At 38.6% G+C, this 21,100-nt stretch overlaps 1 protein-coding gene across 1 annotated transcript; it reads right to left on the bottom strand.

Annotated features, from left to right (window-relative positions):
* Positions 1–762: 762 nt before the first annotated feature.
* LOC101963226 (T-cell surface glycoprotein CD1a) lies at positions 763–6,784 on the bottom strand. Its single transcript, XM_078027844.1, is given in 7 exon segments — positions 763–793; positions 4,480–4,570; positions 4,769–4,964; positions 4,966–5,048; positions 5,231–5,500; positions 6,174–6,428; positions 6,724–6,784. Coding segments are annotated over 7 exon segments (987 nt in total).
* Between the last annotated feature and the right edge of the window lie 14,316 nt (positions 6,785–21,100).

Consider the following 21,100-nt stretch of genomic DNA (forward strand, 5'->3'; position numbering starts at 1 on the left):
TGGGAATGTGGCTCAGTGGTCAAGTGTCCCTGAGTTCAATCCCCAGTACCAAACAAACAAACAAAAAATTCACAGTTAGTATGTGTTAATAAGTAAAAATAAAATGTAAAATAGAAAGAAAAATTTTAAAAAATACACATTATCTCTGACTCAGCAATCCCAGTTCTATGTGTATTTACAAAATAAATGTGCTTAAGTTCATAAAGACATGCACAAAGAGGTAATCCCAGCTATTTGGATGGCTGAGGCAGGAGGATCACAAGTTTCTGGCCACACTGAGCAACTTAGCAAGACCATATTTCAAAATAAAATTGAAAAATATTTGAGGATGTGGCTCACAGATAGAGTGACCCTGGGTTAAATCTTCAGCACCACCAAAAAGAAAATAAAGAAAAAATATGTACAAAAATTCTAAAAGCAGAATTGTTCAGAATAGTTAAAATCTAGCAACAATTAAAATGTCCATGTACAGCAGAATGGAAAAAAATATTGCAAGTTACATGACATAATACTACACAGCAAGAAAAAAGATTGAACTACTGCTACATGGAACAACATGAATAAATGTCACAAAAATAATGTTCAGTAAAAAAAAACGCAGACATTTAGTAGTACTTACCATTAAGGTTAAAAAATATGAGATTCAAAAAATGGAATCAAAACTAATCTAGGGTGGCAGAGATCAGAATATTGGTTGCCTTTAAGAGGTTACTGACTGGAAAGAGAAGCACTGAACTTCTGAGTGCTGAACATAGTAGTGGATCATGCTTGGATTTCTTTTTCAATGCAGATCCTAAAACAGAAAAGAAGACAAAACCCAAGTAGTCTATATCAGCTTTGGGAGCTTTAAAGATAAAACTTTATTTGGGGACCTGATAACAGGTAGCAGGAGGGGACTTTAGGAAAGGTAAAACAGGAAGGAGGGAAAGCCAATACATGATGTTATCAGGCTGGTCACTGCTACAAAAAACCGGAATCTGATCTTGCTGGGGGTTTCTGATTTCTCCATACAGATTGTGTCTCTGAAATATCCACCTGAGAAATGAGAAGAGTGCATATTCATGAACTCGAATCTATTAATTGTCAAGGATTGTCCACAGGGTGTTACACCCCAACACTTGCAGTTCTGAGCATTGACAAATGCTAAGTAGCTTCTCTCAGGAGTCCCAATCACATTGCAGGAAAAGTGCTGGGGCAAAGGTGCAGAGGGTGGGCAATGCAGCTGAAGTGACCTGTCACAGTTCCTTCAGCAAAGACAGTGTGTCTGCTACTATCAGGTTATGTGGTCACACAAGTACACAAAATTCAAAAATCAATCTTTTTGTTTTTCCTAAGAAAGCCTCAATATTCCACAGCCTCACAGCCTGGGTTAACTGTTCAGCTCTCTGCGCCACCTAATGATGAAATATAAACATTCACAGGCATCAGCAGGTGTTCCAAATTGGAATTCTGGTGCCTGCTGTAGAATGCTCACCTGCAATGACAGATATTTGTCCATTAGGACCATTTTCTTAACCCACTACTTTAAGAAGAACAGGCAAACTATATTTGATACTTTTAAGTAAACCATATTGGTGTGGGGAGCTTGGTAGATGGAACTTTGCTTTAAATGGAGAATTTTATCTGCCTCTGGGCTACTTCCCCCATATTTTTCCACAGTTATGGTCAGAATTAAATAATATATGCACACTTCATTGTAATCTAAACAAGCCTAATTCCATTTTCATTCTATTCTCCGTGAATATGTTGCCATACATATAATAAAGGATAGATGTGTGATGCATGAAGGCAGGACAAGTGAATGCAGGAATGAATTTTTCAGGAGGAAATCCATGGGAAAGTTTCTTATATGGGCTGGCACTTGATTGTGATCTCTCTAGATGTTCCCCATCCCCTAGGTTCTCTCTTCTCAGTTGACTAAGTAAAATGATACTATTTCTATCTGCAGGCTCACCTCAAGTAAGTTCTTCCTGGAAGCCAAGAAAAAAGAGAAATAATGAAAATAATAAATTGCAGAATCAAAGGGGGTAGTCAATTTTTTTAAGCTCAGCACACAGTGATTATCTTTTTTTTCATTACATTATACTTAATAGATATCTGCTGCGTAGTAGGTATACAGTAGGTGCCTAAGAACTGTTAAATCAGTTTATGAATATAGAATAACTGAAGCCCTGGTCATGAATATCTTAACTCTAACTGCTAGTTGCGGTTATTAGTCCATCCTCATTAGCCAAGATTTCTGAATTTCTCATTTGTCTACCTGTGAAAACTTTATAACCCCAAACTAAATACTGACAGCACTTTTGCTGTCATTCATAGATATGTACAGACTGGTGCAAAATGGGAGTCAAGTGAAAAACCCATTTCCTATGAAAGTAAAAAAAAAAAGTGAAGATCTCTCTTCAGATTTTCCTTCTCACTGCAGGACGAGCATCCTGTGTGGCCTAGTGAGTGCCATGTTTTTCACACTTTGTGCTCTTTGTCACTGAAATTGTCCATTTAAATGGCCCCAAACATATCTCCGCAGTGCTATCCAATGTTCTCAAACTGAAAAAGGCTGTGATGTGTATTACACAGGAAAAAGGTGTTTTAGATCAGCTTTGTTATAGTTATACTGCTTTTGGCTGTGAGTTCAGTGTTAATGAACAACACAATGCACTGGAAAAAGAAAGATAAAACTTGCTTATAATTAGGTGCAGTTACATTGTAAAGTAACATCTATAATGCTATGATAAAGCTATGACAAACAACAAAATTTGGGGTTTCTTGGGATGACAACTGATTTTTTTTATATATGATACACAGTATTGTTGGAAGGTTAAAAGCCAAGAAAGTTTGTGATCACATTAATCAGGGTCAGGAAATTGTTAAACATTTCTCTGATAATGTTGCTGCTTAAAGAAATATGGTATACAATAATTACATGTAAATATATATTAAATAAGATTTTTAAAAAAATACACATGAACGTGGTTATGTATTCTTCAGTTAACAAAAATATTGTGAACAGAAACTCAAAGGAACCTAATCCTCTATTTACCCTAGGAGTATGGCTCAGTGCTCACTAACAGTGTTTGCAGGAGCAACTGTAGAGAGCATAATTGCTAAGAAAGCACATTACTTATCTGGATCTACTTCAGTCCTCAAGAGCATCATTTTGACTCCTCATTTAAAAAAAATATTTATTTTTTAGTTATAGTTGGACACAATATCTTTATTTTATTTATTTTTTATGTGGTGCTGAGGATCAAACCCAGGGCCTTGCACATGCTAGGCAAGTGCTCTACCCCTGAGCCACAACTGCAGCCGTTGATTCCTCATTTTTTATTCCCTCTTCAGTGATGCACCTGGGCCATATTTCAGGTATCACCACCATGCTGTCCCTCTCAACCTTGAATGCACTTGTGAACCTTCTGATGATTCTGTTGAAATGAAAACTGGAATTCAGTAAGTCTGAGACCAGGCCACAGAGTCTACATTTCTACCAAATTCCCATGTAATGAATCTGCTATTGACCATAAACCACACTGAATATGAAGACCTTCATTTTTCCTGCTCTTTTGGTTTAGAGCACTTGGAACAATAGTTTTATGCTAATATTTCCCAAAATTGAATAACAAAATTGGTAAGAGGCAAAACTGTATTTTCCCCCTCAGAGACTCAGAAAAGAATGTGGAACTAGGAATGCATGAAGTCTCCTGACAAAGCAAGACACTTAACAAGAAGAGCATCAAATATCTCACCTACAACACAGGTGTCAGGAAGGCAGAGAATTAAAAAAAAACCTACAAACCTTCCATAAATTCCATACAGGTTTTTATTGAGAACATGTTACATGCAGGCCAGACACTTCACCAGGGATACAGATACTCAAAAAAGCACATGCTTTGCTCTTAGACTTCTAAAAACCTAAAAGAAATGAACCTACACACCTGCCACAGATGCTAGACAGTGAGGGGTGCAGTTGAAATGTGGGGATGCACCGATGGAGGAGAGATTGCTTCCCACCTGGAGGATGTGACATCTGAAATGCATTGATGATCCATTACATCTAACCAGGCTGACACTGCTAACATCCTGTTCCATTCAGAGTTAAATCCATAGAAACCAGGTCAGAACAACAAATCCTGCAAGATTACATTGAGTATATATTGGTAAATGATCATGGAGCAGAAATGAATGGCAAAGTTTTAGCAAGGAGAGTTGAAGGGATAATGTCATCACGCAGTGTTCATGGGTACACTGGGCAGCTGGGTAGCTGGGTCCTCATTGCAAAGGGAGAGCACTGCAGGAAGCTTCACAGTGTGTCCTAAGTGAACAAAAAATAACAGACCTTCATAAAGTGAACGTGAGAACGGAGAGAAAAATGGGAATGGGGCTCAGAGGAGAAGAAAAAGTGAAAAAAAAATAAAGATTAAAAAGAAGGGAAGAGCCTTGGGGAGGAGGGACAAACAGGAAATATGGATACAAAGAACTCACCAGTGTTTCATAAACCAAAATCCAAGACCTGTCAGAAGAGCCAGGGCCACTATCACAGCGAAGAAGATCCAACCCAGAGATTTTTGAGGTGCTGGAGATTCAAGTGGACATCAGGATGTTGTTTAGAACTTAATCTACAAAATACTTATTTTAAATTCTTCTATTCTTTGAATTATATATTTTTCTTCTTCTTTGATAGAGAATTTGTAAGTCCCAATGTTTCCCCCATCCTCAGGCTCTGCTAGAAGACCTTCACCCATCTCCAGCCAGGGCCTCAGCCCTTTCTCACCCCAGTAGAGGATGAGGTCCTGCCCTCCTAGGCTGCTGTGCTTCACCCTGCAGGCCAGGCCAGCCGCCTCCCCAGCTGCCACATCCAGGGTTGCTCTGAGATGCCACGTCCCATCACCATTGGGCAGGATGTCACCTCTCTGGGTGCCCTGCTGCTCCTGCTCACCTCGCATCCACATCACCCATATGGGCTTTGGGGTAGAATCCAGACACATGGCACACCAGCAGCAGATGGCCAGGCCCAGGGCTGGGGCCACTGGACAGCCAGGCCTCAGGCTTCACTGCAAAGACAGAAAACACATCCAGACACAGACTGTAACATGGACTTATAAGTTCCGAACTTCCACATAAGCCTGCGAAGACATATTGTTCCCACTTCTGAAATGTCACACATTATCCTCTTTTTATCATGAATTTGACTTTAAAATAGAAAAATTCTTGGAGTGTTAGATACAAGACTGACCTTGTTGCTGGAGATGAGCCTTCCCTGCATCTAGAAGACCCAAGGCGAAACGTGGGCAGGTGTCAGTGAGGAGCATATGTACCCTATGTTTGTAGGCTTCATTCACATTGAGTAATCTGCAGGCTTTCTGGGCCCTTCTTCCACCCTCTGGAGATGGTGACCATGTTTCATTCTGGAAGCTCAGGAAATCATACCCTCCAATAGCTACATGCATGAAGCCCTTCCCAGAGTGGAGATCACAGCCTGCTGCCATCTGTAAGTCAAAGGGATCTAGGGAAGAAGAGTCATGAATTAGAGGAGAAAAGAAAGAAAATGGAGAAAATGGAATGAGTGGAAGCAAAAGACAACAGAAGCAGAAGGGAGTTTGGGGAGTTTAGGGGATGGACCACAGTGTGGTTTGACCAGAGGTTCACAGAAAAGGGAACTGGTAGGAGCTGGAGGTGGAGGAAGAGATGATAATATGAGGAAGGGAGGGGATTGTTCAAAGGTGATAGTGATGGTGGGGGGTGAAGGACTCAATGTGAGAGAGCTGAGACTCTAATTAACCAGGGTGAATGTATCCATGGTCACTAGGACAGTTTACACAAGGATGACAGAGGAGATTAAATGGGAGAAAAAATCATACTTTAAAAAGTCAACCAAAGAGTGAGGAAGTTGAAGATACCTGATTACTGGAAAAAGGGGTGATCACAAGATGCCTCTGGGGGAGATAATAAAACACAGCCCTGCAGGCAATGAGAGATCAGTTCATAAGTAGCAAAAATGGAAGTTTTTGAAGAATATGGTTGTTTATCTCACATGCTCAGGATGTGACTGCTGTTTTATGCTGAAGAGAGTAGGATAAGTTTAAGAGCAGAGTAGGCTTTTTCCCTGAGGAATAAAAGTTCACTGAGATGGTACACCACTCATCCCTCTATTCTCCCAGCAAGGGAAGTGAACTCACCTTTAAACATTAATTCATAAATATAAAAGTCCCGATGTTCATTGAAGTATAACTGGAATAACCTTTCCACATCCACCAACTCCTTGTTACTGAAGTTGCCCCTGGACCAGGGATACAGGTAAATGACGGTACCAGAGCTGCTGTTCCATCTGTGTGTCTGCAGCTCCCCCAACCAGCCTGAGCCCACATGTATCCAGGAATGGTTGTGAAAGGATGATGTCCACATGGCATGCAAGGAGACAGGCTCCTCCAATCCTGTGGCAAAAGAATGAATAGAATGGGGAGAAATGAAACATTGGGAGGGAGATACTTGGGAAAGTAGGTGCCCCATGGGAAGACTCAGAATCTGGAAAATGGAGAGCCACGTTACCTTAGCTGACAACTGCTGGTCCCCAGGGTCCCATGCTCTACCAACAGCCTCCATGAGAGCACAGAGGGCTTGAGTACGAACATGCAAAATGGGGCCTTCTTGGTTCTCTCCAGGTGTGTGCAGGGGAAACTACCGTCACCACACACACAACCCCATCTGGTCAGATGCCCCAGTTCTTACCAACATCACTGTCACCTCCTGGGAAGAGAGTGGCGAGCAAGGGGAGTAGCAGGAACAGCATGTCACTTGCAGATGCTACTTCTTTCTCTCAGAGAAGTCGTCCTTTGATTTCTGTTCTAAATAAACCTACCCCACAGACCTCTCTTCTGACTTCCTCATTCAACCAAAACACAAAACTTTTCTGCCTGAAACAACAACAACAAAAAAAAATCTGCTCCCTCCCAAAACCCTGAGCACCTACTCCATTTCCCCCAGCCATTCTGAATCTTTGCTCAGTCTTTCAACTTCTCTCATTGTTACATCGACCCTGTTCATCTTCCCCTAGTTCAACTGCTATGGAACAAATCTTGTGTGGCACTAAAGTTCCTTACCACTAGGAACACTTCTTTCATTGCTGGGTATGGAACCCAGGATCTTAAGCATTTTCTCTTATTGTAATAATTTTGAATTATTCCCCCATGTGTTCTCTTCCCTACCTCACCCCCACACTGCACCTCATTCATATCTATGACATAACTGGTTAATTTATTTACTTTTGCAGAAGCCCCTATGATTGTCCTCTGAAACAGTATCACCTACTGAGTCTGTGGATCATATATCCAGGACTGAATCAATGGGGCACGCAGCCAATCTAGTAACACATTTAATTCTCTGTGATTATCACCTTGAATTTTATAGTAATGTTTTAAAATTTGGGTTTCATAAGTGAAGTTCAATGAAACTTGCATGGGAACTCATAGCAGCCTCCCCAGCTTATGAAAGGTTCTTCCCTCCACAACCTCACCTGCATGTGCAGCCTCTTCCACCTGCTCCACATTCTCTGAGGCCTTGGCAACTCTAGACTCTGCCTACCCAACTCCATCCTGCCACCACTGCATGGTCAGGTCTCATTGCAGGGCAGGACCCTTCTGCCATCAGCCTCTGCCACTACCCCATGCCTTACAGGCACAACAGGAGAATGGGACATGCACCTAACAGTGTGTGGGCAGAACATAGGTGCAGCTATCGGATCCAAAGTCTGCACTGAGTTGGTTTGAACCTGGTCAGGGTGAGCCTCTTGCCCACTCTTGTTCTCAGTACCACATGCATCTCCACATAATTTGGTTCCAATTTCTCAGTGGTTACCCATGTGCCAAGTGATGGTGTGACCATTTGGGGAAAGGGAGGTTAACTTCCTCATTCAATCCAGCAGCAGTAAGGGTCATTTGAGAAGCTGGGACAGCAGGAACAAGGCAGCCAGTGGGTAGTTTGCATGTCATCGTGGAATGAGGCCCCCTGAGGAGCTGAAGAGTTCCTGCAGTCATCCTGAGAGTATTCCTGTGCCCAAGGGATGCAACATTAGGAAACTAAATAAAAACACAGATGCATAACTTTCTATAGAAATGAAGAAGTTTTGTATTTAAGCACCCTTACATGCACTCCCTCCCCTGCCTTTTGAGCACAAACCTGCTATGATCTGAATCTTTATGTCTTCCCCAAATTTATATATTGGGATCCTAACCACCCATGTGATGGTATTAGGAGTTGGGGCCTTTGGTAGTTGATTAGGTCATGTAGTTTCAACCTCAGAAATGAGATGAGTGCCTTATAAAATGGACCCCAGAGAGACAAAATTACACTTGCACCATGTGAAGAAATATTCTCAAGGAGATTTTGATAAACCTGAATGCAGGTCCCACTACAAAACAAATCTAATTTGATCAACTGTCCAGACTCCAGAAAAATAATTTCCTAGAGGTTATAAACTGCTCAGTCTAGGGCATGCTGTGATTGCAGTTGAAATGATTAGCACAAGGCTCCACATTTTCATTTTTCCCTGGATCTGACAAAATATATGACTGATGCTCTTGAGTGTGAGGTGGCAAAAGCAAGGAGAAAATGGTTGGTTTGAGTAGGAGAGAAAGGGAAGAAAATTGACTAAATAAGGAATGAGGTTCTGGGGCCAAAATATTGTGAGCCGATAAGAGAAACAAAGGATATAACAGATGCAGGAGAGGGAGGAAGAGGTGCGTTTTAGTCAACATTTTTGCTTCTTTGACCAAAGGACCTTAAAATAACAATTTGAAGGCAAAAAAGTTTATTTCAAGTCTCATAGTTTAAGAATCCTTAGTCGATAAATGGCCAACTTCACTCCTCAGGGCCAAAGGTGAGGCAGGACATGGTGGCAGAAGAGGGTGGCAGAGGAAAGCAGGTCTGAATGTGGCCACCAAGAAGGAGAGAGAGAGAGAGAGAGAGAGAGAGAGAGAGAGAGAGAGAGAGAGAGAGAGAGAGAGAGCGCTCCACTCATCAAGGACAAAATACATACCCCAAAGGCACACTCCCAGTAACCCACCTCCCCAGCCACACCTACCAGCCCACAGTTACACTCAGTTAGTCCCTGTCTGGGGATTTATGCACTGACTGGGTTAAGGCTCTCATGACCCAGTCATTTCACCTCCAAACCTTCTTGCATCATCTCACACATGAGCATTTTGGGGACACCTCACACCTAAACCATAACAAGGGAGGCATAAAGGGAGTGGAACAAGAATTCAAAGTTTCTTTTCCCCCAACTTTCCTCTGGCAGAGTGGCTCCTGGTGAGGACGCAGGTAGCAGCAGGTGCTTGGGTCAGAGTCCCACTGAGGATCTGCAGCTCCCCAGTCCACTGCACCCCTGAGTGAGCTCTCAGCTGTGGAGGGGGAAAGACAAGGATTGGGGAGGGGAGAGGAAAGGATGGAGACCATTGGGAGCTGCCTGGGGGAGGCTGAGAGCTGGGGGAGCTGAGAGAGAGCAACACTGTAGGAGAAAGTCAAGAGACAAAGTAGGTGGGAAGTGACCAGGACCAGAATGAAAGAGAACACCTGTGACAGAGGAGATGTTATAGAGATCACTGAGAGTGGTGTGCTCCCTGGTCACAGGAAAACAGGAGGAAAATCCAGTGAGAAAGACATATGCCAAATAGAACTCAGCCAGGCATCTCGGCTATCCCAGGGGCATCCAGGACTCTTCCCTTTGTCACAAGCCCTTCCCTCAGGATTCTTCTTTTTGAATCATCGTTGCTTAGGGAACAAGCATGCTTATGTTCTTCCTAAAATGCCTCATTGTTGCTCCCCTGCCCACCACCAAACCTCCTGATTTTCTCCTCCCCCACACAGCTTTCCTCAGACCCAGACATGAACTCCCCTCCCCACACAATCTCACTCTGCCATCTGACAGCTCCCACCTCACCAACACCAACCGCAGCTTCCCTCCTGAGAAACCCATGGCCTGTCACCCTTCCTGCCTGTACTGGGCTTCCCCTTTCCCTCCCACACTTCCTCGAGTTTCTCTCTTGCCCTTCTGACTTTCCTACCTAGGGCCTGTGTTTTTTTTCTTTCACAGTACATTGCTTGCAGTAAAAGGACATTCAGCCTGAGCTTCATGGTGATCTCCTAAATGGGGCACCTGCATTGAATTACCCTGGCCTCAGTGTCCTTGAATGTAAAATGACTAGAAAGCACTGGATATTAACTATTATCCCTTGTGAGTCTGACCTTTATGTCCTCCCATCTCTTCCCATCTGAGTGTCCTCTCTCCCCCCTCTGCTTCTCTCTCCTTTCTTCTCCCTCCTGCTTCTTCACTTACGTTTAATCTCATTCTTCACTTAGCTTCCATCTCAGCTCCCAGGATCTCATCTCTGCTCTCTTACTCCTATTCATTCAGTCTAACCTCAATCCTTCTTCCATGGCTCCCTTTCCAATCCTAGAACAATAATTCATCACACAACCCTGAAAATCCTCTGTGTGAAGTCAGCACACATAGTTATTTGGTTGTTTCTGTCGAGATGACCTAGGACATTGCTTAAAAAGGCATGACAGTAGAAAACACCTGGAAATGTGAGATGATATTTTAAAATATTTCAAATTCAGAGCTGCATTTACAATGAAATAAGATAGTTCTCTTAGGGGGAAAAAAGCAAAGAAATGTAGAACTAGAGGAGAAGATAGCATCTGGAATTGTGTACACAAGATATTGTTATGCCCCAGTTCCCTAGTGGTTGGGCTACTGTGGTCTCCTGGGTCGGAAGATAAGGTCTTAACTTCTGGGCAAAGAAGGTCAGAGTTGCAATACAGGCTTCTTCTATATCCTCAATTCTATGACAGAATAATCTACAAAAACATCCACCCAATTAAAAAAGGGAAGGAAGCTATCTATATATCCATTAAATATTGGTTACTTTTGCTTTTCTCATTCTGATAAATACAAATCACTGGTCTAAGTTAGAGTAAACAAATATCTACTTGCATGATCCCAGAATAAAATGCATAATAACAAAAAAAATGAATGCAAATGCTTAAGAACTCTATGAAACCTAGTAAAATTTAAAGCAAAGTTGATCAAGGGAACCCCCTCAAACAAGCTGTGAAGGATACACACACACACAAGTTTTTCTTACCATTAGCTACAGTCCAAAACTAGAAGACAGAGACAGAAATAATCCACCATAAATGAAAGTTGTTAGACAAAACAGTTTAGTTTCCTCTAGTAAAATCCCAGAGATTAAAAAAATTATGTTTGAAATGCTGAAAGTTATAAAAATTATAGAAGAAAAGAAAGTAAATAAATAAATAAAATAAAACTGGCACATTGGTAAAGCAAATTCAACTTGTAAAATAACTGTTATTGCTATGATTACATAAAAATTCAAAAAGTGGGATTAACAAGAGAAAGTAGAGAAATTTTGAAATATTTCTTAAACAGAAGATCTGAAATGGTTTTTTTTCCTAATGCAATGTAAAGATAAAAACTATTGAAAATGTAAAAAGCCTTGAAAGATAGATAGCCTAGCTAGGTGAGGCATTTCCTACCATTAATTCCAGATATTCAGGAACTTAGGAAGCAGGTTTGAATGTTAGAGACCAGATGGGCAACAATGATATTCTGTCTCAAAAGAAAAAAATTTTAAATGTGGCTCTTAGGTTTAAATTCCAGTAATTTAAAAAAAATTAAAAATAATGATTACACAAATCCCAATATAGTCAAATGGGAATTTTATCTTCAATTTTTTTCCATTTGTTCCAATTATACATGACACCAGAATGTATTTTGATTTGTTGTATGCAAATGGAGCACAACCCTTTATTTCTCTGGTGTGGACAATGGAGAGTCACATCATTTATGCAATCATGCAGGCATATAGAGTAATCATGTCTGTCTTATTCCACCATCTTTCCCATCCCTATCCCACCTTCTGCCCTCACATTCCTCTACCCAATCCAAAGTTCCTCCATTCTTTGCTTGCCCCTCCCTCATTATGGATCTGCATCCACATGTTAGAGCAAACATTTAGTCTTTGTTTTGGGGGGAATTGACTTATTTGGCTCAGCATGATATTCTCCAACTCCATATATTTATCTGCAAATGCAATAATTTTGTTTGCTTTAAGGCTGTGTAATATCTGTGTGTGTGTTTGTGTGTGTGTGTGTGTGTGTGTGTGTGTGTGTGAGAGAGAGAGAGAGAGAGAGAGAGAGAGAGAGTTTTTTTATCCATTCATTTGTAGGTTGGTTAAACAGTTTACCTGTTGTGAATTAAGCTGCTATGAATGCCCTTCTACATCTCAACTGGTTTCTCAATCCAGACCCTCAAAACTAAGAGGTCTAGGAATAATATATTTCAAGCTCTGAAAGAAAACAGATGCCAATTATGAATTCAATGCACAGAAAAATTAATTTTCAAATTTGAAGATGAAATTAAAACCTTCCATTATAAACAAAAATTCAAAGAATTCACAACTAGAAACCCTACACTACAGAATATTCTCAACGAAATATTTCATAAGTTTGAGGTGAAAAAAAAGTGAAAAACTATACTAAAGGTGCATTCAGCCAAATGAGAAAATAAGACAAATCAAAAACCTGAAATAAATCAAAATGATAAGGATTACAAATCACATCTCAATAATAACCATGAACGTTAATAGCCTAAACTCATCAATCAAAAGACATAGACTGACATATTGGATTAAAAGCAAAACCCAAAAATATTCTGCCTTCAAAAGACTTACCTTATGGGCAAACACATCCATAGGCTAAGGTGAAAGGATGGAAATAAACTTATTCCTTGTATGGATTGTGTAAACAAGAAGGGGTTTTCATTCTTATATAGACTAGATTTCAAACTAAAGTTAACCAGAAGAGACAAAGAAGAACATTTATATTTTTTAAGGCAACTGTATACAAGCAGGAAATAATAGTCATAAATATATATGCCCCAAACAATGGAGCATCTATATACATCAAACAAATTCTTCTCAATTTCAAGAGTCAAATAGACTACAGTACAATAATACTTGGTGATTTTTAACACACCTCTCTCACTACTGGACATATTTTTCAAACAAAAACTAAACAAGAAAACTCTAAAACGAAATACTGCAATCAATAATTTAGACTTAACAGACATATAAGAGTATTTTAGCCATCAATGAGAAAATATACTTGCTTTTCAGGTGCATGTGGCTACTTTTCTAAAATACACCATGTCTTATGCTACAAAGCAACTCTTAGTAAATACAAGGGGAAAAAAGCAACAATACCTTGCATTCTATTAGATCACAATGGAATGAAATTAGAAGTTAATGATAAAATAGAAAATACAAGTTACTGTAACAAATGGGGACTAAGTAATACACTGTTGAATGATGACTGGATAGTAGAAGAAATAGAGGATAATATTAAAAATTTCTCACAGATAAATAATAACACTGATACAACATATGAAAATCTCTTTGATACTATGGAGGAAGTACTAACAAGAATGTTTACTGCACTGAGCACATTCATTAAAAGAATAAAAATAAAATAAATAAAATAAAATAAAAATAAAAAATAAAAATAAAAAATAAAAATAAAATAAAAAAAATAAAATAAAATAAAGAACTCATGTAACTCAATAGTGAAAACAAACCACAAACTATTTGATTAGAATACGGGCAGAGATCCTGAACAGAAATTTTTTGAAAGAGGATCGAACCCGGGTCGAATGCATGCCAGGCGAGCGCGCTACCGCTTGAGCCACATCCCCAGCCCAAGATGGCTATTATTAAAAGGCAAGAAATAACAAGCATTTTTCTAGAATTTGGGTAAAAGGAAACCTGGCTCACTGTTGGTGTGAATGTAAGAAGCCTCAATCATTATGGAAAACAGAATGGAGATTCCTAACAAAATTAAGAACAGAACTTTCATGTGATCTAACATCCCTCTTCTGGGCATATAGCCAGAGCAAATGAAGTCAGCACTTTATAGTGATATCTTTTCCCTTACTCCCTACATGATTATTCACAGTGGCCAAGACATGGAATCAACCAGTCTGTGAATGATGAATGGATGAAGAAATTATGCTATGCACATACAATGACATACCCATTCCACCCTCAAAGAGGCGATTTGGACATTTGTGACAACACGGAGGGGCGGCAGTATGCTAAGTGAAATAAACAAGACACAGAACGAAAAAGACTACATGATCTTTATTATATATGTAACCTAAAAAATGTTGAATATGTAGAATCAGAAAGAGATTTGTGGTTACCAGAGGAGGGTGAAGATATGGAATTGGGTTACGTAGTCAAAAGATAAAGTGTTGCAGTTATATAGGATGAATTAGCTTAGAGATCCAATGTACAGCATGAGGACTACAGTTAATACTATGTTTAACCTGGAAATTTTCTTAAAAGAGTGTATTTTAAGAGATCTCAACCCCATATATATATATATATATATATATATATATATATATATATATATATATATTTAAATATGTGTGTATGTGTATATATATATATATATATATATAAATTTGTTCAACATATTTCAAAACATCATGGTGCATACCATATGCATTTATAAATACATATCCTCCTTTATGTGTTTATTAAAAATAAAAAGATAAATATGGGAGATGATGAAAAAAAAAAAAAAAGAATAAAAAGTCAACAAATAAATGACATAACACTACATTGGAAAGTCCTAGAAAAAGAAGAACAAATAAACACTAAAAACAGTAAAAGAGAAGAAATAATTAAAATGAGAGCTAAAAACAATAAAATAGAAACAAAAAAATGAAAAAATGATAAAACAAATAGTTGGTTCTTTGAAAAAGTAAATAAAATAGATAAATCTTTGGCCAAGCTAACGAAGAGAAAAAGAGAAAACTCAAATACTGCAATGAAGAAGTATAATAAGGAACATGTCTGAAATACAAAAAAAAAATATTTGGAAACTATTAAAAAATTATATTCTAATAAAATATAGAAAACGTCAATAAATTTCTAGAGACATATGACCTACCCAAACTAAATGAGGAGGTTATAATGACTCATACAGATAAATTTCAAGTAATGAAATAGAAAATATCTTCAAAAGCCTACCAACCAAGAAAAGTCCAGAACCAGATGGATTCTCAGATAAGTTCTACAAGACTTTCAAAGGAGAATTAACCCTAATACTCCACAAAGTATTCCATCAAAGAGAAAATGAGGGCACCCTTCCAAACTCACTCTATGAGGCTAAAAACAACCCAATATCAAAACCAGATAAAGATATATCAAGGAATGAAAACTTCAGACCAATATCCCTGATGAACATAGATGCAAAAATTCTCAATAACATTCTGGCAAATTGCATACAAAAACATATTAAAAAGATAATGCACCACAATCAAGTGGGGTTCATCCAAGGGATGCAGGGTTCGTTCAACAAATAGAAATCAATATATGTAATTCATCATTTTAATAGACTTAAAAACAAGAACCATATGATTATCTCAATAGATGCTGAAAAGTGATTGACAAAGTACAGCACATCTTCATGTTCAAAAAACTAGGGATAGTAGGCACATATCTAAACATTGTAAAAATGTATATGCTAAGCCCAAATACAGTATCATCCTAAGTGGAGAAAAATTGAAAGCACTCTCTCTAAAAACTAGAACAAGACAAGAATATCCTCTTTCACCATTTCTATTCAACATCATCCTTAAAACTTTAGTAAGAGCAAATAGAAAATAAAGAGAAATTAAAGGGATACAAAGAGGTAAAAAGAACTCAGACTGTCACTATTTGCTGATGACATGATTCTATATCTAGAAGGCTTAAAAAATTCCACAAGAAAACTTCAAGAATAAGTGAATTCAGCAAAATAGTAGGACATAAAATAAACACCCATAAAACAAACACATTCCAATACATCAGTGATAAATCCACTGAAAAAGAAAATTAGAAAAACTACCCCATTCAAAATAGCCTCAAAAATAAAATAAAATACCTAGGAATCAATCTAACAAAAGAGGTGAAAGACCTCTACAAGGAAAATTATAGAATACTAAAGAAAGAAATTGAAGAAACGTTAGAAAGTTGGAAAAATATCCCATGCTTCCATATAGAAAGAATTAATATTGTCAAAATTACCATATTGCAAAAAATTTTATACAGATTAAATGCAGTTCCTATCTAAAATCCCAATGACAAATTCTTCATAGAAATAAAAAAAAGCAATCATGAAATTTATTTGGAAAAATAAGAGACCCAGAATATCTGAAGCAATCCTTAGCAAAAAGAGTTAAGCAGCAGGTATCACAATTCCAGACCTTGAGCTATACTACAGAGATAGTAACCAAAATGGTATGGTATTGGCACAAAAATAGACTTATAGACCAATAGTAAAGAATAGAGGACACAGAGACAAACCCATATAAATACAGTTGTGTCATATGTAGCAAAATAAATTAAACCTCCGTCTCTTGCCCTGCATAAAAATCAACTAAAAGTAGAACAAAGACTAAGGCAATAGAATAGAAACCCTGTGCCTAATAGAAGAAAAACTAGGCCCAAATCTTCACCGTGTTGGCCTAGGATCTGATTTCCTTAAGAAGTCTCCTAAAGTGCAAGAAGTAAACCAAGACTTAATAAATGGAATGGTTTTAAATTATGGAGCTTCTTCTCAGCAAACAAAACAGTCAATAATGTGAGGAGAGTCACGACAGACAGGGGAAAACATCTTTATCTTATTAACCTGCAACAAAGCATTAATTTCTAGGGTATATAAAGAACTCAAAAAACTTAACACAAAAAGAAAAAATAACCTGATCAATAAATGGGCAAAGGAACTGAACAGACACTTCACAGAAAATGAAATACAATTGATCAACATATATATAAAAAATGCTCAACATCTCCAGCAATTAGAGAAATGCAAATTAAAACTACTCTAAGATTTTGTCTCACTCCTGTCAGGATAACAATCATCAAGAATATAGGCAACAGATATCTGCCACACTGGCCTGAGTGGGACCCAGGCTAAACTAGGCCCGGGCCCATCCCCGCCCCCCCCCAGCAGCAGACATACACTTCAGCCCAGCTTCCAGCACAGAACTGCCCCTTCTGACCAGCAGACTACAGCGAGAGGTCAGTCGCAGCTCAGATCTGTCCACAGCAACTTGCATAGGACCCACTCTAGGGTACGTCCGAGTTCAACTCCCCCTAACCTGGAGGCCTAAGCCTAACCCGCTTCCAGTCATCACCATAGCCTTTCTCATACAGAATCCCCTACCTTTTTGACAACAGACAAGGCCTACAAGAAGCTGCATCTCAGAGCAGGCATCACAAAGAGAGTGTGAGGCCCATCCTTTCAGCCCCATCTCTGTAAGACATTGCATCCATCTTGGAGCACCTCAACTATTATCTTGAGTTTCCTTGGCTATTGCGACCACCTTTAGTTCAGTAGCATACATTGAGGGACACCAGCAGGGTCTGGAGGCCCAACATTAAGGTGAGGTACAGACAGTCTGCATGGGTAGTTCAAGAATATAGGGTAGAAACTGTAATATCTCAGATCCACACTGCAAGAAAGGAAGACATAAACAACATGGAAAAATAAGGGAGGAAAGTTCCCCCAAATAAACAAGGATACTGGAATAACAGAACTCATGAACAGCAAAGTTGATGAAATGTCAGAGAAGGAGTTCAGAAGGTTCATTATTAAAATGATCCGTGAATTAAAGTATGACCTGAGTAAGCAAACACACAAAAACTGATCACTCCAACCTTGAGATAAGAGAGAAAATACAGGTAGCAAAATATTACTTCAAGAAAGACACTGAAAAAAGTCAGAAATCCTTGAAATGAAGGATACAATAAACCAAATAAAAATCTTGATAGAAAGCATAACCAACAGACTAGATCACTTGAAGGAAAGAACATCAAATAATGAAGACAAACTATACAATCTGCAAAATAAAGCTGATTACACAGTGAAGATAGTGAAAAAAAAAAGACCATGAACAGAACTTCCAAGAATTATGGGAAAATATCAAAAGACCAAATATAAAAACTGTTGGGATACAGGAAGGCACAGAATTTCAAACCAAAAAAATGCACAATCTCTTCAATGAGATAATATCAGAAAATTTCCCAAACATGAAGAATAAATTGAAAAATTAAATATAAGAGGCTTACAGGACACCAAATGTATAAAATTACAAGAGATCTACACCAAGGCACATTACAATGAATATTTCTACCATACAGAATAAGGATAGAATCTTAAAAGCTTCAAGAGAGAGGAATTAGTTCACCTATAGGGGGAGAACAATTTATATCTCAGCAGATTTTTCAACCCAGACGCTCAAAGCCAGGAGATCACGATACAACATATACCAAGCTCTGAAAAAATATGGGTGTCAACCAAGAATTCTATGTTTAGCAAAATCAAGCTTTAGATTTGATGATGAAATAAAATCCTTCCATGATAAACAAAACTTAAAAGAATTTACAATTAGAAAGCCTGCACTACAGAACATCCTCAGGAAAAAAAAATTCCATGAAGACGAAATAAAAAACAATGATGAAAGTCAGCTGAGGTAGGTATTAAACTGAGGAAAATCTCATCAGAGGAGAAACCAAGTCACATTGAATACCAAAAATAAACAAAAATGGCTGTGAATACAAACCATGTCTCAGTAATAACCCTGAATGTTAATGGCCTAAACTCACCAATCAAAAGACATAGACTAGCAGATTGTATAAAAAAAAATAAAAGATGCCACAATATTCTGCCTCCAAGAGAGACATCTCATAGAAAAATACATATACAGACTGAGGGTGAAGGGATGGGAAAAATCATACCACTCACATGAACTGCAGGTGGAAGCAGGAGTTTTCATCCTCATATCAAATAAAGTAAACTTCAAGATAAAGTCAATTAAAAGGAATAAAGAAGGACACTACATACTACTCAAGGGAACCATACACCAAGAAGAATTAACAATTATAAATATACAAGCTCCAATCAATGGAGCATCTACATTCATCAAACTCTTCTCAACTTCAAGAGTCAAATAGCCCACAATACAATAATTCTAGGTGACTTTAACACACCTCTTTCATCACTAGATACATCTTCAAAACAAAAACTAAATGATGAAACTATAGAACTCAATAATGCAATCAATAACATAAAATTAACTGAGATATATAGACTATTTCATCCTTCAATGAGAGAATATATTTTTTTTCCTTAGAAGAACAAGATTCCTTCTCTAAAATAGACCATATATTATGTCACAAAACAACTCTTAGCAAATATAAAAAAGTAGAGTAATTACTCTTCATTCTATAAGATCATAATGAAATGAAAAAATAAATCAATGATAAAATAAAAAATAAAAGCTACTCCAACAAATAAAATCTAAATCATATGCTACTGAATAAACAATGGGTTGCAAAAGACATCAAGGAAGAGATTTTTAAAAATTTAGAGGTGAATGAGAACACAGATACAACATATCTAAATCTCTGGAACAACATGAAAGCAGTTCTAAGAGGAAAGTTTATTGCATGGAGTTCATTCTTTAAGAGAAGAAAAGGTCAATAAGTAAATGACTTAAAATTACATCTCAAAACTCTAGAAAAAGAGTAAGTCTACACCAAAAGCTGTAGAAGAGAAGAAATAATTAAAATTAGAGACCAAATCAATGAAATTAAAACAAAAGAAATAATTGAAAAAGTTAATAGAACAAAAAGTTGGTTCTTTGAAAAAAATACATAAAATTGACAGACCCTTATCTATGCTAATGAAGAGAAGGATAGAGAAAACTCAAATTACTAAATATCATGACAGAAGATAATTAAAAATTATATTTAGGAGAATTCCAACATGGCGGCGGGTGCGGAGAGATCATGTCTCTGACCTCTTTAGCTGTGCGGGCATAGGGAGTCGTAAACAATCTAAATTATGTTTGCTCAGGATCACTAGGCAATGCTGAGCTGACGTGGATCTGGGGCGATCAGTCTGGACCTCTCAGAACACACACTGAGCCTGGATCAGCTGGATTCAAGCTCCCGTTTGCCTGCTTCCTCCAGACAAACAGCTGTGACTCAGCACTAATCCATCTGGCTGAAACAGCTGGTCAGCCCTTCTGATCCTACAGAGGTAAATGCCTACCGAGCCTTCATAGGTAGTGGCCACAGATTTGAAACAGGGCTTGGGAGAGACAGTAAGGACCCACCCGTTGCATTGGTCACCTGGCAAAGGGAAACGAACTGTCGCCATTTGCAAGAGATACCACCATGGCAGAGAACTGACGTCACCAGACTGCAGCGGAGGAGATAACTTCATTGAAACCTGCTGCTACAGGTGTGTAATTCCCTAGTCTGCCCTCTCCACACATCGGGGAAACCTTAAGGGCCCCTCCCAGCTCTCCCGTGAGCACGATAGCCAGACCGAGGGAATCAGACATGGTGCGGAACTCCCGGCTACCGCTCTGACCAGTACTGACACCTGAGGTCTCTTGCACCAGCTACCAGGGGTGTGGCTACCGGAGGGCAAGTAAAATTCGCTGAGGATTCTCAGCCCCAAGCTCTACAAACTTCAGGTCTGAGGGAATGGCAGACAGAGAGTGTGCCCAGTGGTTCATGAAAACAGGGCTCCTGGGAGCAGCAGACTGGGTGTGTAGCCAGAATTGTGGTGAGCGGCACCCATGAGAGGGGCCTGGCTAGAGGAAAAGTGGGGAAGTGACTAGACACAAGAGGAGGCCCTAGGCACTCAGGATTGGAGACTCGCCCAGTCTGGGAGGAGGAGCTGCTGCACAGTGATTGGTTCCCGGATATTGACAGGAGAAACTTGGCCAGGTGGGCACAGCGCCACCTACTGGAAGAGAAGTTAATCAAACTCTAAGACTGCATTTATTAGTTTTTTGTTTTGTTTTGTTTTGTTTTGTTTTCTCTTTTTTTTTTTGATTTGGGTTTTTCTATCATTTTCATTTTTTTTCTTGTTTTTTATAAATTTTTTTCAATTTTTTTCAATTTTTTTCTTCTAATTTTAATTTTTTTATTATTATTATTATTTTTAATTATTATTATTT

Source organism: Ictidomys tridecemlineatus, chromosome 11, assembly GCF_052094955.1.
Source record: "Ictidomys tridecemlineatus isolate mIctTri1 chromosome 11, mIctTri1.hap1, whole genome shotgun sequence".
In the NCBI taxonomy this organism is placed as follows: Eukaryota; Metazoa; Chordata; class Mammalia; order Rodentia; family Sciuridae; genus Ictidomys; species Ictidomys tridecemlineatus.